This window comes from Mandrillus leucophaeus, unplaced genomic scaffold (genome assembly GCF_000951045.1).
Source record: "Mandrillus leucophaeus isolate KB7577 unplaced genomic scaffold, Mleu.le_1.0 Scaffold366, whole genome shotgun sequence".
In the NCBI taxonomy this organism is placed as follows: domain Eukaryota; kingdom Metazoa; phylum Chordata; class Mammalia; order Primates; family Cercopithecidae; genus Mandrillus; species Mandrillus leucophaeus.
The window spans coordinates 546,917-564,211 of record NW_012103876.1 but is presented as its reverse complement, the minus strand read 5'-3'; the positions used below and the strand labels follow the sequence as shown (position 1 = coordinate 564,211).

At 57.1% G+C, this 17,295-nt stretch overlaps 1 protein-coding gene across 2 annotated transcripts; it reads left to right on the top strand.

Annotated features, from left to right (window-relative positions):
• The first annotated feature begins 855 nt into the window (after positions 1-855).
• Positions 856-15,689, top strand: RGS14 (regulator of G-protein signaling 14). 2 transcript variants are annotated; one of them, XM_011989962.1, is made up of 15 exons: positions 856-1,088; positions 9,046-9,067; positions 9,262-9,440; positions 9,789-9,881; positions 9,972-10,115; positions 10,439-10,582; positions 10,731-10,839; positions 11,171-11,280; positions 11,738-11,941; positions 13,715-13,788; positions 14,029-14,155; positions 14,257-14,338; positions 14,442-14,488; positions 14,567-14,681; positions 14,965-15,689. In XM_011989962.1, exons 1-15 carry the CDS (start codon positions 1,044-1,046, stop codon positions 15,165-15,167), a joined length of 1,698 nt encoding a protein of 565 aa, XP_011845352.1. In that variant the 5' UTR covers positions 856-1,043; the 3' UTR covers positions 15,168-15,689. The 2 variants fall into 2 exon arrangements, with proteins under 2 accessions (XP_011845352.1, XP_011845351.1); XM_011989961.1 differs by having other exon boundaries at positions 13,712-13,788.
• Positions 15,690-17,295: the final 1,606 nt, after the last annotated feature.

Here is a 17,295-nt window from a genome sequence, read left to right as displayed (position 1 = left end):
TAGCCAGGATGGTCTCAATCTCCTGACCTCGTGATCCACCCGTCTCGGCCTCCCAAAGTGCTGGGATTACAGGCTTGAGCCACCACGCCCGGCCATTTCTGAGTGAGTATGAATGCGCTCAAGTCTTTGGCCACAGATGTACCTGATCCAGTCCCCTACCTAGGTAGGTGAGCGTGTGCATACCTGGTTACACATGTCACTGGAGTGTCGGAATATATATGTCCTATGTTCAGGTGTGCCTGTCACATGCACCTGTTCAGGGGACTGGGCATGCACATGACTATACACCCAAGTCCCCTTGTAAGGGAGAGCCCATGTGTTTATGACACGCATACCTGAATGTCTGTGTGTGCACAGCCATGCGGGCAAGTTATCCATCTGTCTGCACACCTGGCCACATGCATGGAAGGAGCCTGTAGGTGTCTGGATCTAGAGGTACCCTGCATACCCACAGCTGAGGGGGAGAGGGCTACTAAGCACATGTTTGTCTGGCACACAGTAGGTATGAGATAAGTGTGTGCCGAGTAAAGTACATGTGTGGATACACAGGTCCCAGTGCACGTGTGTGCATGTCCACAGGAACGCCCCCAGGGTGGACAAAGGTGCCTAGGTATGTTTACTCGTGGTTCTGTGAGCCCAGGCATGAACTTAGAGTTCCCTGCTCCTGGCCAGACCCGGCTGGGCTCCTTGCTGGGCACACGGAAGCCTCTGCCTTGTGTTGGTGCCCATGCGGGATGCTGCCAGGAGTGTGTCGGTGGCATGTGTGTGTTTGTGCATGAACGTGTGTGTGCGCGCGCGTGTGTGTGTAGGAAGAGGCGTTCGCTCTCTTAGACCTTGCTTCTTTCTGTGGTTTGGTTTCTATAGAGACACTTCCTGTGGCAGAGAAAAGAGGTAGTGAGCGGTGTTTCAGGATGTGAGGGCCCGCAGGAGCCGAGTCGGGCTCTCTCTGCCGCCTGCCTGCCACCGTGCAAGCTCTGGCTGGCGCTGCCCACAGTCCCCATGGTGGGCAGCCCCCGCGGCAGGGACCCGTGATCTGCAGCGGCATGCCAGGGAAGCCCAAGCACCTGGGCGTCCCCAACGGGCGCATGGTGAGTGTGGGCTCCGGGCCAGGGCCACGAGGGGGGGGTGGGCACACCCAGGGTGGAGCCCAGGAGGCACACCCGGCAGGGCCAGGCAAGAGCCCACGGGCTGCCAGCAGGCGAGAGAAGTTGGGACAGACAGCAGCAGGTGGTGGGACCTGGTGCTCTTACCCCAGGACCCTTCCAGATGGCCCGGCTGGGAGCCTGGTACAACCCGGAGGCCAGAGCAGAGTGGGCACAGGCTTCTGGTCCAGCCCCCACCACTCTCTCAGCTGCTGCATCTGGGGCTGCATCCCAGGGTCGCAGGGACACCTGATGTGCTCCTTGCCCCCTGCCTATCCCCACAGTGGCTCAAGCCCCTACATCCCACTCGGCCTGAGCCCTCCCCTCCTCACCCCCTGCTCCAGGTGCCCAAGCTCAGGTTAGTGGCAGCTCTTGCTGGGTCAGTGTCCTCTAGCCAGAGCTACTCCGGAGGCCTCCTGCCAGAACTAGCATTGTTTGGGCAGCCCGGGATGGGGCAGCAGGGTCAGACCAGGTTGATACAGCTTCTGCCTGTTCTATTCCTGAGCTTCCAGGAAGGGCCGAGCGCTAGGATCCCCCTGGTTGCAGCTGTCCCACCTCCTAACCCTCTCCCTGGCTGCTTAGCCCCAGATCAGAGCTGCCCTCAGAGGGTCTGGCTCTTCTCATTCATTCGGCAGATGGGGCAAGCTGTGCTGGACCTCCCTTCTCTCCCTAGGGTCCCCCTCACTTGGAAGAGCCCCCCTTAACAAGCTCAGGAAGGCCAGTGTCCTGGCCCACCACCAGGCCCCAGCCTAGTATCATGGGCCAAAGCCAGTGGCTCTAGAGAGACCGAGGTTCCAGTCCTGGTTCTACTCTCTCTCGCTGGAGAGAGGGGTACTCGCCAGCTCTGTTTCCTCATCCATAAAATGAAGAGGTTGGAATGAATTTCAAGGCTTGTTGAGATGATTGAGTGAAATAATGCATATGAGGCCTTTGACCCATTGTGGGGGCTGCATAATTGTCAGCCTAGTGCCCCCTACATTTTCAGCCCCAATTCAGAGCTCTCCTGCCTCACCAAGAAGCTGAGGCACCCCCATCACCACTCTTGCCCCTTAGTTCCCAAGACCTGCCTCTACCTCTTCTTCTTCCAGCATCTCTTTCCTGCCCAGCTCCGGGCTGGCCGACTGGGAGAGAGGCCATCCTTCAAAGGCAGCCCAGCCCCCTGTCTCACTGTCCCCAGTACCGACCCCACCATGAAAGTGCAAAAAGAAAACCCACCTCCCTTTCATTCCCACACCACAGGCATGACACTGGGCTCGTCCTTCCCTAGGCATTCAGGCCAGGAAGACAAGGAGGCTAACCCCAGGCCCACCCCGGGAGGACAACTGGATTGATGCTTCTGGGACAGTGCCTAGAACAGGGCAGCAGAGGGGGCCCAAAGACAGACCCAGCCCCTGCCTCTTCTGTGTCAGCCTGTGACTTATCTACTCAAAAGTCACCCAGAGCAAGGAGGGTGCCCCCAAGGTCTGCCCCCAGTTCCATCAAGCCCACAGACGCCCCGGCTCCTCTCAGAACTGTCACACACAGGTTATCTTTGCCCTTCCTGGGCCTGTTCCGAACTCTCTGTGCCACCTCTTCGAATCCTGAGGGTCACAGATTGGCTGCCTGCTGGTCACTGAGTAGCTTCCCGTGGCTCTGCACAGCTAGGGCAGGAAGGGCTAGACAGGCACTGGCATCTGAGGTAGGGATGTGGATGGAAGGGCGCCTGGGGGACAGGTGTGTCTGGTCCCTCCATGAGTTACCTCCCAAGGGAGGCTCAGAGAAGTAAATGCTGTGCCAAGGTCAGCCGGAGAGTAGAGCGTCAGCATCCGAACCCCCATAACTGCCTGGTCCTGGTCCTCCCCCACCTCTCCTCCCTACCATCATTCCCTGCTGTGGAAGCTTCAGTTGTCAGCCTCGCCTCTCTGCCATTCAGCTTGTCAGGCAGTTGCAAGGAAACCTGTCACTTGGAGACATCTCCCAGCCTCCTTCCTAGGGATGTCTTCACACAGCCTCTTTACCACTTCATTTGTTCATGTACTTATTCATTCATTCATTCAACAACCCCTCCTTACTGCCTGCTTGGTGCTGCCACTGCCCCTATCCTAGACACTCCCAACCCAGGCCCATCAGCCCTAGTCCCTGCCCCCTAGTCTGGCAAGGCAAAAAAGACACAGGTGAAAATACCAGGCAGTGGCTCAAGCCTGGAATCCCAGCACTTTGGAAGGCCAATGCAGGAGGATCGCTTGAGCCCAGGAGTTTGAGACCAGCCTGGGCAACATAGTGAGGACCCATCTTCTTTTGAATTAGCTGAGCATGGTGGTGTGCACCTGTAGTCCCAGCTCCTGGGAAACTGAGGTGGGAGGGTCGTTTGACCCCAGGAGGTAAAGGCTGCAGTGAGCTGTGATCATACCACTGCACTACAGTCTGGGTGAAAGAGCAAGATCCTGTCAATAAAAAAAAAAAAGAAAGATGGAAGGAAGGAAGGAAAGAAGGAAGGAAGGAGGGAAGGAAGGAAGGAGGGAATGAGGAAGGAAGGAAGGAAGGAAGGAGGGAGGCACGGTTTCTCACACCTGTAATCCCAGCACTTTCGGAGGCCGAGATGGGCAGATCACGAGGTCAAGAGATTGAGACCATCCTGGCCAATATGGTGAAACCCCATCTCTACTAAAAATACAAAAAATGAGCTGGGCGTGGTGGTGCGTGCCTGTAGTCCCAGCTACTTGGGAGGCTGAGGCAGGAGAATTGCTTGAACCCGGGAGGCAGAGGTTGCAGTGAGCCGAGATCGCGCCACTGCACTCTAGCTTGGCAACAGAGCGAGACTCTGTCAAAAAAAAAAAGGAAGGAAGGAAGGAAGGAAGGAAGGAAGGAAGGAAGGAAGGAAGGAAGGAAGGGGAATAAAATTCAGGGTTAGGCAAGAGCTGCAAGTGAAGAATAGAGACAGCTTGAGGGAACTAACTTCTCCACTAGCTCCATGCACCGTGTTGTAGGAGATGGTCCCTAAAGGGTCTGCAAGCTGGAGGAGGGAGGGCGTGGCATAGGCCTGGCTGTGGGCAAACACGGGGACAGGGCCCTAGGGGAGGCTGGGAGTTAAGCCTGGAGGGGGCAGTTAGCCTGGCCTGGCCTGTCGGAAGGCCTAGTTAGTCTTCCCCTCCTGGCAGGAAGACCCGCAAGGCAAAACCCATGCAACTCTCTCTTTGTCCCTGGCATCCAGCTCAGGGCACCCGAGTTCAGGGTGGGCTTATACAGGGGCAAGGCCAGGGGTCATCTCCATCCGCTGGTTCAAGTTGAAGGGACCAGACACCCAGGTTCTGTGAGGACATCTCCACACAGGGTCTTGCAGCCCCTGAAGCTAGGATGAAATCAGAGGATGGTAGAGGGTGCCCAGCAGAGAAGATGCTCAGTAAATTGGCCCTCTTTCAAGGTCTGATCCCTCTAGAGGGCACAGTTCAAGAGGAATCCCTGGGCAGATCATGCCCACCTGTGCCCCAAGATTAGACTTGCCCACCTGTGCCCCAAGGTCTGAGGCCCTGGGCCTCCAAGCTTCCTTGGTCCACAAAAGGAGGCAACGTGGCTAGAGAGGCCTCAGGCTCCAGAATCAGGCAAACTTGAGTTTTAATCTCAGTTGCACCACATCTCAGCTACATGGCTTCTTCGGGCCTCAGTTTCCTCATCTGTAAAATAGGGGTAATAATACCTGCCACACAAGATGTAAAGATGGAGTAAGGACGTGAATGTGTGCTGCCACAGGGTGCCTGCCACACAGTCAAAGCTCAGGAAACTGGGGCCTTACTCTCATCTTAGTATTTGCAGGTGCCAGCAGCTCCTCCAGGACCAAATTCCTAAGAAAAAAATATGACTAGCCGAGGTCCAAGCCTGGGTCTGTGTGTCACTGGCCACCACACCCTTCCTTGCCCTTTCTTCCCCTTTTTCTCCATTCACTCACCACTTCTCCTCAAGCAGGCTGAAGCGGGGGAGGCCAGCGCTGCTCAACACAACTTCCCCAGGCCCCGCAGTGGCAGCCGGGGCAGGCCAGAGCCCCTGCAGGGCACCTGCACCCCTGCACCTCACTCTGCTGTGGGCTGCTGCTCTGATTGTGGCATGCCCGGTGCTTTCACTCATGGGGCCTCATTCAAGCTTCACAGCAGCCTCAGGAAATTGGGAATGCTGAACCTCATGCTACCCAGGGGGAACTGAAGCTCAGAGAAGTTGAGCTGTATTGTTCCCAAATAGCAGAGCTGGAAATGGACTCCACCCCCATTCCCACCCATCTCCAGATTTCTGTCCCTACTCAATTTCAGCTCCAGCTATGCTATCAACAACTGTCAGGGCAAGAGAGGCTCAGGATGGAGAGCCACAGGTGGCATTCAGGGGCTGAGAGTCCCTAGTGAAGGGGTGCCAAGGCCAGGGCCCTGATGGCTGCTTGGGAACACGGGGCAAGGAGGGTGCTTCTTGAGGAGGGAGTTCAGATCCGACCTCTCCCACCAACCAGGCCAGCCCTCCAGGGGCCACCAGACTGGCAGGGGAGAGAGGCTGGGACATGGGTGGATAAGCACGTGGTGGGAAGGGGCATTCAAGGGGCCTGGTGTTTGGGGATGACTAATGTCAACGGGCAGAGATCGGGGAGCAATTCCAAGCGAAGAGCAGGAGTAGATACCCAGGCAGAGGCAATGGCAAAGCCGGAAGCAGGGGTGTGGGGAAAATAGGAAAGTTTGGTGAAGTGTAGGGTGGAGGTGAGGGGGAGGGAAATGGGTGAAGCTGAAGGGGTTCATTAGTCAGGCCCAGGCAGGGTTTTAGCCGTAACCTGGCAACTGCAACGTGCCTCCGGGGGCAGGGAGAGGGCCCGGGGTGGCACCGTGGGGAGGGTGGGGCCTGGGGAGGATCTGGGAGCCAGCCCCACTTAACGACATTCAGTAAAGCAGAATATGGAAAATAAACCTGTGAGGGCCAAACAAAATTGGAGTGCTGGCTGGCCCCAGCCCCAGCGCCTATCATCCCAGACTTGGGGTTAGAGGGCAGGACAGAGGCTCAGGGTGTGCGCGAGGAGGGCAGGGCCAGGCAGCCCAGCGGAGGGGGCCGAGTCCGGGTGATTCTCGGGGATCTGGGGGAGGGCGATGACTGCGTCTCCGAGGCTGGGAACGCTGCGGTGGTGCAGCCGGGGGAGGAGGAGCCCGGGCGCAGGCAGGTAGGTGCAGGCTGCAGAGGAACCTTGCGGCCGCGCGGGGAAAGGCTTGGTCCCGTCCTCCCTCGCAGCCCTCTGCCGCCTCGGAGTGGGGACTTTCTCTTGTAGCCGTGGGAAACACCAACTTTCGTTGGGGGATTTGACTTTGCGGGGAAGGCAGAGCGGGGAGCACGCAGACGGGGCCAGGAGGGGCGGGGCCGGAGACGGGGGCGGGGCGTGCTGGGCCCGACGCCCCGCCCAGCGCGCGCTGCACTAACTCGCTGCCCTCGGCTGCAACTTCTTATCCGGGCTCCAGATGGGAAGTGAAGCTCAGGGAGGAGCCGCAAGTTGTAAAACTGGGAAAAGTCAGGGCTGGGTTTTGAATTTGGGTCTGAGAGACTCCCACCAACACCTGTGCTCTTTCCTTCTATGGCGGGAGTGGCAAATTCGAATGTGTAGCGGGGTCAGCATCAATACCGACACAAGAACAACATTAATGGTAACATTCCTTGAACATTTACTACACGCCCGATAGTGTTCTGAGTTCTTTATATATATTTAACTCATTTAATCGCACCAATCCTTCGAAGTCAGGACCGTTATTTGCTTCGTTTTTAGAGAGGAAAAAACTGAGGCACGGAGAGGTTAAGTACCTTGTCGAAAGTCACACAGCACAAATTTGACCTCCCAAATTTGAGCCTGCCTCCCACTGCCTCCACAAGTAGCATAAATGCATTAAATGGGCCCCAAGGCCTCTGAGGAGAGTGTAAGCCCTTTTGGGGAAGGTGGTGGCTGCTCAGTGCCAGACAAGGTTGTCCTGCTGGGAAGAAGCTGGAGCATTACAGTCTCATGGAGCAAGTGGAATTTAAAATCTCTTGCTTTTTAAATGTGGAAAACACCTTTAAATATAAATAAATAAATAAATAAATAAATAAATAAATAAATAAATAAACTGTGAGGGCCAAGATAATAGTAATATCCCACATATCTGCAGACCAGATCTGGCCCGCAGATGGCCACCCTGTGACCTGAATATTCTCAGGGTGGGAGTAGGAAACAGAGAGGGAGGTTCCATTTAGAAGGGTGGGGGTGGGGGGCTTTCCAGGGGTAGAGATGTTTGCAGGCCTGTTTCCAGTTGGAATGGAAATAAGGGGCTGGTGGTAGGAACTTCTGTGACAGGGCATGGTGAAAATGTAGGAGGTAAGCGGGAAGTAGGAATTGGGGATGACTCAAGCCCTGATGTTGGAAGCCCAGGTGATGGTAAGAAAGATGGGGGCAGGGAAGCTGGTTTGGTACTCTGTTTTGATGGAGGCAGAGGGAGCTTCCATTTGGGAGCTTGAGGGCTTGTGGGACATTTGGGGGAAGATGTTACTAGGAAGTTGGTTATGTGTGTCTGGAGCTGCGGATTTGTGGATGGGACAAAGTGCCCAGGACAGAACCAGGGAGGGGTTGAGGCCACATTGCATGAGTGGGAGATAGTGGGGAAGCTGGAGGAGCTGCTAGGAAGGTAAAAAGAGAAACAAGAGAAACCACCGCAAGAGTCATTTTGAGAGGAGAGTTTTTCTGTTTCACTAATGATTGGGATTCCCAGAGAAACCAGAGTTGTGCATTGGGGGCAAGGATGGAGTTAGCTGCTGCAGCAGTGCTACTAACAGAGTAGTCCCTGAACCAGCAGATTCAGCATCTCCTGGGAGCTTGGCAGAAATGGACAGCCTCAGGCCCCATCTTAGACCTACTGAACCTAAATCTCCAGAGGTGGGGTCCTCCCACTCTGCCCTGAAGTTTGAGAACCACTGCTCTATATTATAGAACAGCATCCTGTGCCCTCCCAAGGTGGGATGGGACCTGTGGTAGACCCTGGGCCCAATAGGAAACACTTGCAATAAGAAGATCACTGGCTGCAGAAACACCTCTCCTTCCTCGAAGACAGCACTGGTTTATACAGCCCATATCACATGCTGGCCCCTGTTCTAGATGCTGTGGATATATTTTTATTTGATTTTCTTTTATTGAGATGGAGTTTTGCTCTTGTCGCCCAGGCTGGAGGGCAATGACTCAATCTCGGCTCACTGCAACCTCTGCCTCCTGGGTTCAAGCTATTCTCCTGCCTCAGCCTCCCAAGTAATTGGGATTACAGGCGTCTGCAACCGCGCCCAGCTAATCTTTTTTTTTTTTTTTGTATTTTTAGTATAGACTGTGTTTCACCATGTTGGCCAGGCCAGTCTCGAACTCCTGACCTCAGGTGATCCACCCATCTCGGCCTCCCAAAGTCCTAGGATTACAGGTGTGAGCCACTGTGCCCGGCCAATGCTGTGAATATATTAAACTGACTTGATCTTCATATCAAGATAGAGGCAAATGGTTTGCCTCCATTTGTAAATAGGCATTATCTCCTATTTACAGATTACAGATGAAGGCAAACAAGTTAACTAACTTGCCCAAAGTTACACAGCTAGTAAGTGCCAGAGACTAAAGTCTGTTCCTACCCACCATGCTATGCACACCTGGCTTACCCAGCAGGGGTTGGGGGAGGAGGGAACCAGGGGCTGCTGGAAGGTACCTGGCATAAGTGCCAGTACTTAGTGGTTGGCACAGGATGGAAAGGGAACCAGGGGCAGCCTGAGCAAAAGCCTGACCAAGTAGAAACTGCCTGGGGATGCCCAGGTAGAGGAGAACACAATTCCACCTCCTGGGAATTGGGCCCAGAACTGTCCCCTGGGAATCCTCAATGGGCTCCTCTGACTTCCTCTGTTGGATCTCTTATAGGTTCTGGCTGTGTCAGATGGAGGTAAGTGACGGAATGTGTGGAGGAGGACTGGCTGAGTGGGAGGGAGGAGGGAGGTGGAGATGGGTGGGACACCCCTGCCACCTGCTATCTTTCCAGAGAACATGCCTGCAGAGTGGATGCTTGGGGGAGGGTGGGTTGTGCCAGGGGCTGGGGAAGGCAGCAAGGCTCACCCCGACTTGTCCATCCCCCTGCAGAGCTGAGCAGCACGACGGGGCCCCAGGGCCAGGGCGAGGGCCGCGGCAGCTCCCTCAGCATCCACAGCCTCCCCAGTGGTCCTAGCAGCCCCTTCCCAACCGAGGAGCAGCCTGTGGCCAGCTGGGCCCTGTCCTTCGAGCGGCTGCTGCAGGACCCGCTGGGCCTGGCTTACTTCACTGTAAGCCTGGGGTGGGGAAAGGGAAGGGGGGACACGGGAAAGGGCAGGGCGTGGATGGAGCATCAGGCTGGCCAGAGTGGGGTCCTCTGTCAGCTCCCTCATCTGGCCTTCCTGCAGCACCCTCTTCCTATTCTCCCAGATGGGAACTTTTCTTCCTTCTCCCTGTCCTTGTCTCCGTCTCTCATTTTCTCTCCCTGCCTTCAGATCTGGCTCCATCTGTCTGGCTGGCCTTCTCCGTCTGGCTTGGTCTCTTGGCCCTGTCCCTGTCCCAGTCTCTTTGATCACATCCCGCAGTTTGGTTTCTGTGTCACTGAGTCTCTGCCTGCCTCCCCCTCCTTCCCCTCCCAGGAGTTCCTGAAGAAGGAGTTCAGCGCGGAAAACGTGACTTTCTGGAAGGCCTGCGAGCGCTTCCAACAGATCCCGGCCAGCGATACCCAGCAGGTGGGAGAAGGGGGAGCTGGGGCCGAGGGCTGGGGAGAGGGGAAATGGGCCATGCTCCCTGACCAACTCCTCCTGCCCCTCCTCCTTCAGCTAGCTCAGGAGGCCCGCAACATCTACCAGGAGTTCCTGTCCAGCCAGGCGCTGAGCCCAGTGAACATCGACCGTCAGGCCTGGCTTGGCGAGGAGGTGCTGGCCGAGCCCCGGCCGGACATGTTTCGGGCACAGCAGCTTCAGGTGGGCGATCCCGGGTGGATTGGCATTGAAAGGGAGACAAAAGGCGCAGGGGCGGGGTCGGACCCTGGCGGGGAGCCTGAACTACAAAGCGGAAGGGGCAAATTTGGAGGCGGAACAGAGCCAAATGCCGGGGCAGGCGGGGCGGAGCTCAGAGGTCGGTATCAGAGGCTCCCGGGAAGGACAGTTAGAGGCGGAGCCTAGCTGAGCCCCGGGCAGGGCCTGGACCCTGGGGGTGGGTATAGGAACTGACGTCGGGGTGGGGCTCGGGCAGCCGAGCGCCCCCACCCCAGCCCCGGCTCACCTGTCCCGGGTTCGACCCGCAGATCTTCAACTTGATGAAGTTCGACAGCTATGCGCGCTTCGTCAAGTCCCCGCTGTACCGCGAGTGCCTGCTAGCTGAGGCCGAGGGGCGCCCTCTGCGGGAACCTGGCTCCTCGCGCCTCGGCAGCCCTGACGCCACTAGGAAGGTGCGGACGAGGGACTGGGCGAGGCAGGGGGTCCTGCGGATCGCGTGCAAGAGGGGACGCCCCCGGGTGCAGATCTGCGGGTATGTGCCCACGGTCTGCATGCGGGCTGGGGCCCAGCCCGGTGCCAGCGCCTCCCCTGTACCCACAGAAGCCGAAGCTGAAGCCCGGGAAGTCGCTGCCGCTGGGTGTGGAGGAGTTGGGGCAGCCACCCGTTGAGGGTCCTGGGGGCCGCCCTCTCCGCAAGTCCTTCCGCAGGGGTGAGGGCAGGAGCGAGCAACAGAGATGGGGGGAAGGCGGGAGTTTGGGCAAGTTTGGGGAGTACCCGCTTCCTCCTACGTGGGCCACAGTCTGTAAGTCTGTGAAAATTGAGACGCAGGTCCCAGTGACCACCACACTCCCCTGGGTGGTTTGGGTCCTGGGCTAGACCACAGACGTTTGGAAATCTCCAACGGTGGTGTTGCTCCCAGGGATTTACACCTGGGCCCCTGCAGGATGACTCCAAACAAGGCCCACCAGTTGGGGAGAGGCTTCCGCAGAGGATGGGTGAGGGCGGGGGGCTGTTCGCGTCCATCGCTCCCTCTTCCCTAGAGCTGGGCGGGACTGCAAACGCCGCCTTGCGCCGAGAGTCTCAAGGCTCCCTCAACTCCTCCGCTAGCCTGGACCTTGGCTTCCTAGCGTTCGTCAGCAGCAAATCTGAGGTGAGTCGACTGTTGAGGAAGACAAGATGCTCTATGGGCTAGGGTCACTACTCAGGCCTGTTTACGTGGTAGCCCTCATTCCAAGTTGCTGTCCTTACTGCATCTCCCAGCTTGCTCTGCATGGCCAACCCTTCAGCCTCCTTACTTTTCTCCCGTCCTCACTATATCGGTCCCCATATATGTCATGGGTGCACATCCTCTGTCGGCAGATGTGTGCACATGTGCAGCACCCAGGTGTGTATACACAGCAGGTGTGTGGGAATCAGCAAGTGGACCGTCTCTAGGTGCCCATAAGCCTGGGTGTGCATACATGTGTTCCTGCAGGAGGATATATCTTTGCGTGCCTTGGGAGTGCGTGTGCATGCTTGAGCCCCAGCAAGCTTACCTGTCTCTGTGTACCTGTCTGCATGCCCTTGCATGTGTACACGTAATCTTCCCTGCTCCTGCCCTGAATCAGAGCCACCGGAAGAGCCTTGGGAGCACCGAGGGTGAAAGTGAAAGCCGGCCAGGGAAGTACTGCTGTGTGTACCTGCCTGATGGCACAGCCTCCTTGGCCCTGGCCAGACCTGGCCTCACCATCCGAGATATGCTGGCAGGGATCTGTGAGAAACGAGGCCTCTCTCTACCTGACATCAAGGTCTACCTGGTGGGCAATGAACAGGTGGGAACTTGACCTAGCTCCAACTCTAACCTCCTTCCTGATCCTGACCCCAACTCCATTTCTGTCCCAGATCAGTCATGGCTCCAACCTCAACTCAATTTCTAATCCCCTGGACTAACCCTAATTTCAACCCCATTTCCTATCATCACCCCCTTCCTAACTTCAGCCTCTACCCACAATCCCACTCCTGTACCCACACCCAACTCCAAAGCAACCTCCACACCAACTTTCACTCACTCAGACATCCACCCGCCCCCACCTCACGCCCTTCCAGGTTTCCAGCTTCATCTATCATCCTACCATGGTGATCTTAGGGAGGTAAAACTAGGGAGAACCACTGTTGGAGCTGAGGTTTGTCCCTTATCATTCCCAGAGTCCAGACTGCCATCCTCAGAGACCCATCCTGGCAATGGCCATTCATGGAGTGCCCTCACCTCCTTAGCCTCTAGGGGCACCCAACTGCACCTAACCCATGAACTTTTTCCTTTAGGTGCAAACTAGCTTAAACTTTAAAGAAGACGTAGGGGAAAACTGGCTTTAAAGGAAACCATTCAGTCAAGGGAATCTCAAGGAAGAATGTTGCCTTCCAGGGGGCCGTCAGGATTTCATTTACCTAGTAGACAAGTCCTAAGGTCCTGCCAGGTGTGTGGGGGAGAGGAACCCAGATCTGGGGCTGTCCTCCTGGCCCACAGGCTGGAAGTAAGCCAAGCAGGGAGTGATCAGGGAGGAAGAGTGAAAACGCCAGAGAAGGTCTCTTGGGAGAAGGTAGGCGTTTCTGGCTGATGTCCGGAAGGCTTCATGGAAGAAGCAGCAGTCGATGTGGATGGGGAGGAGTTTGCCTGGCAGAGCTGTGGGGGAGGATATTCCAGGCAGAGGGAACAGCTTAGGCAAAGGCCTTCAGGCAGGTACTTGCGGGGCACGTTTCAGGGGCCTGGAGTGCAAGGGCGCGAGGGCAGGAGTGGGAGGTGTGCTGCCCACTCTTCTCAGGCCGCCAGGGCGGCTGCCAGAAGCCCAGATGGGCTTTCATACGTGCTAAATATAACTTCCTCACCCACACTCCACCTGCTCCGACAGCACAGCACAGGCCTACTGCCTGGGAGATGCTGCCCCCAACCCCACATCAGTCTGGAGCAGGCAGTGGGGCCTCTGAGGGTGTCATCACGAGAGTTACTGTTTATGTTCCTACTGTGTGCCAGGCATTGTGCCAGATGCTTCACATCCTCTGGTTTCACAGCAGTTTTGGGGGTGGGCCCTTTTTGAATGAGGAAACAAGAAGTGTCCTTAGTAGCGGGGAATGGAAAGAAGTGGACAAATGTCAAAAATGGGACCAGGCCAGGATGGTTGACCAAAGGTGGGTGGTGAGGGAGGAAATGCTTCCAGTCGGTCTGGTTGGATTTCACACACCTGAGGGACAGGGGGCAGCGGTCCTGGAGGCAGAGCCTGTCCTGGCACAGAAAGAGTAGGCCAGGGATCTGGGACCGAGGCCTGCCACTTATGATTTCATGCCAGCAGATACGTTTCTCATAATTTCTGTCTTTTCCCAAGAATATCCAGCATTCTTGCCACTTTTCTCCCAGGCCTTGGCTTTCCCGGGCTTGGACTCCAGCTTGGTACCTTAACCCATTTGCTCCCCTACAGCTTTTCCACCCTCCATCCCTCCCTCTAGGAAGCCCCAGTGGTGGCCATGGGAGGGCGTGAAGTTGTTCTTAGACCCACAGGGATGGCTGGGGGTTGGGGGAGGGACTCTTAGACCCTGCCTGGCATCCACAGAAGGCCCTGGTCCTGGATCAGGACTGCACCGTGCTGGCAGATCAGGAAGTGCGGCTGGAAAACAGGATCACCTTCGAGTGAGTGTTCTGCCCCCAAGTCTGGGTCCCAGGTCCTGACGCTCCCTTCAGGCTCTGTTCTGGCTACCTGGCTCTCCAGGCCCCGCCCCTCGTGTTAGCCCCGCCCCCGAGACAAACCCCGTCCCCTACAAGCCAGTCCCACCTTCTGCAGTTCAGGCTCCACCCCTTCGCGTTTGTACTGGGAAGGGTTTGGCTGGGGGCCGGCCCTCCGGCCGTCTGCTGCCCGAGGGTTCCGCGCAGGCTGGAGCTGACGGCACTGGATCGCGTGGTACGAATCTCAGCCAAGCCCACCAAGCGGCTGCAGGAGGCGCTGCAACCTATTCTGGAGAAGCACGGCTTGAGCCCGCTACAGGTGGTGCTGCACCGGGTGAGCTGCGGGGCCGCGGGGCGAGGAGAGGCGGGGCCGGGAGGGGCGGGGCCGGGGCCAGGCGGAGGCCTGTACCGCGGGCTGCTGACATCTCCCCGCAGCCAGGCGAGAAGGAGCCTCTGGATCTGGGAAAGCTAGTGAGCTCAGTGGCGGCCCAGAGACTGGTTTTGGACACTCTTCCAGGTAGGGGACATTGGCCTTGGGGCTTGATCTGGAACGACTGTGGCCCAGGAGGAAGGGGGCCCGGGTGGGAGGCAAACACTAACTGTGGCACTGTCTGCCGCAGGTGTGAAGATCTCCAAAGCCCGTGACAAATCTCCCTGCCGCAGCCAGGTGAGCGAAAGGCGGGTGGCCTCTTCCACCCTCTACTTCTCCCCTCCCGATTTTGACTCTGACCCCACATTCTCGCAGGGCTGTCCACCTAGAACCCAGGACAAGGCCACCCATCCCCCTCCAGCGTCTCCCAGTTCTCTGGTGAAGGCGCCCAGTAGTGCCAGTGGAAAGCGGCAGACCTGTGACATCGAAGGTACATGGTGGATGAGCTGAGGATTAGAGGGACTAGGGCAGTGGGGTTGGGGACCATTCAGGGTGGCATCAGAGAGCCTTGGGCTAAGGCAGGGGGCTGGGTGCCATTGGGCATGGAACAGGAAGGGTGGGGGTTGGGGGGTCAAAGGGGCTGGAACAGGGGGCCACAGGCCATTGGTGCTGGGGCCAGGGAGGCTGTGGCCACAGTAAGGCAGTGAGACTATTGTGGGCTAGCATATAGGCAAGTCTGCTGGGGGGACCCTCATGCTGTGGCTTGCCTCCAGGCCTGGTGGAGCTGCTGAACCGGGTGCAGAGCAGCGGGGCCCACGACCAGAGGGGTCTTCTGAGGAAAGAGGACCTGATACTTCCAGAATTTCTGCAGCTGCCTACCCAAGGGCCCAGCTCCCGGGAGACCCCACCACAGACTGAATCAGCAGCCCAGCCCATCGGGGGATCCTTGAACTCCACCACCGACTCAGCCCTCTGACAGCTACCCAACAGTCCAGGACAGCTGCATGGCACCCGGCGGGCCGAGCATGCCACGGGTCCGCTCTGCATGCCCTGTCTGTGCCATGAGTGTCCCTGGCCCCTTCCTGCCATGGGCAGGCCCGCAGGAAGAGCCGGTAGGGGTGGAAAGGGGACTCAGATGAGACACACCCCACAGCCACCACCGCCTTGTCCCACAACAAGCTCACCCCCAGCCCCTTGCAGCCAGGCCACAGTGGGGGAGGTGAGTCTAGCCCCTTGGAACAGGCTTGCCCAACACGGAGGGATGGCGTTGGCAGTGCCAGCCTCCCCAGCCTGTGCCAAGTTTCAACAGGGGCAGGAGGAGGGGCCGGCCCCTCCTCAGGGAGCTGGTATGAGTAAGGCCTGAGGGTGCAGGCAGGCAGCCCTGTACCCCACCCACATAGACTATACTGTACATACAGATTTTGCAGTAGGCTTGGGGCAGCTGGGTTTGTCCTTGATGTATGATACTGTTATTATAATAATTATTATTATTCTGCCATGAGTTGTCTTCCTTGTGTGCCAGACTGTCCTGTCCCCACCATCTAAACACACTGCTTCTGTCACCAAGGTCAGTGCCAGGAAACTCTTGGGGACCTCAGGATGTGCCTCCTGACTTCCTGTTTTCAGAACCTCTCTTCCTGACTGCACAGTATATGGGGTGGTGTGTGAATATCTTACAGTTTTGTTTTTCTAAAAAAAAGAATACGGGAACTGGGTGAGGTGGCTCACACCTGTAATTCCAGCACTTTGGGAGACCAAGGCGGGAGGGGGTGGATCGCTTGAGCTCAGGAGTTCGACACCAGCCTGGGCAACATGTCAAAACTCTGTCTCTACCAAAAATACAAAAAATTACCTGAGTGTGGTGGTGCATGCCTGTGGTCCCAGCTACCCGGGAGACAGGTGGGAGAGGATCGCTTGAGCCTGGGAGGCAGAGTTGCAGTGAGCTGAGATTGTGCCACCGCACTCCAGCCTGGGTGACAGAGTGAGACTCTGTCATGGTGTCGAGGTGAGAGAAAGGGCGGGGAGAGGTGTGGGGGTGAAGAACCCTGTGGGGAGCTGTGCCTCTCTATCATGGTGCTGTTGTACTGAGGTCTCTGTGGATCTGAGTACATCATTCTTTTTTTTTTTTTTTTTTTTTTGAGACGGAGTCTCGCTCTGCCACCCAGGCTGGAGTGCAGTGGCCGGATCTCAGCTCACTGCAAGCTCCGCCTCCCGGGTTCACGCCATTCTCCTGCCTCAGCCTCCTGAGTAGCTGGGACTACAGGCGCCCGCCACCGCGCCCGGCTAGTTTTTTGTATTTTTTAGTAGACACGGGGTTTCACCGTGTTAGCCAGGATGGTCTCGATCTCCTGACCTCGTGATCCGCCCGTCTCGGCCTCCCAAAGTGCTGGGATTACAGGCTTGAGCCACCGCGCCCGGCCCTGAGTACATCATTCTGGTCACGGTTCTCTGCTTCTATTGGGGACCAAGTGTCTCTGCACAAAGGATTGGGGAATCCTTTGGTGCACCAAAGGTCTACAAGGGGGACACTGATTGTTGTAGCAGGGGCGGGTTCTCACTCTTACCTGCTTCAGCTGGGTGGTCTGGCTGGAAGCCCAAACCCCTCACAGTGGGAGGCAAGAAGGACCTCCCAGAAGGAGGGCCCCAGACTGCGGGAAGAGAAGCCAGATTGGGTTCCAGCCCAGAGAGGTAAGTGCTGCAACAGAGGAAGCTAGGGGGTGTAGGGACCAGGAGAAGGCCCCTAAGAGGGTGGTGGGGTCTCCTGACTGCCTCAAACAGGGCACATTGGCTTCCCCATTGGAATCTTTGCACTCGCTGTCTCCTCTGCCAGGAATTCCCCTTACCTGCCCCACACTTAGTCAACTGGCTCCTCCTCCTCCTTGAAATCTGTGGGATTTTCCAGCCCTGTCCCCCTATGGGAGCTTCAGCCCTCTGCCCCCTCAACCCATTTTGTTTGGCTGGCTTAACCGGATCCCTGGCAAGCCTGGCTAATCAGAATACTCCATTCTACTGGCCAATCAGGGTACTCCATCCCATTGGCCAATCAGACTACTCCATTCCACTAGCCAATCATAGTAGTACATTTCCCTGGCCAGAATTTGGTT

Excerpts from the sequence above, each read along its gene's own strand:
- RGS14 (XM_011989961.1), top strand. The coding sequence starts at position 1,044 with ATGCCAGGGAAGCCCAAGCACCTGGGCGTCCCCAACGGGCGCATG. Across the intron at positions 11,942-13,711 it reads ACCTGGTGGGCAATGAACAG|AAGGCCCTGGTCCTGGATCA; the intron begins GTGGGAACTTGA and ends TGGCATCCACAG. Across the intron at positions 13,789-14,028 it reads GAAAACAGGATCACCTTCGA|GCTGGAGCTGACGGCACTGG; the intron begins GTGAGTGTTCTG and ends GGTTCCGCGCAG.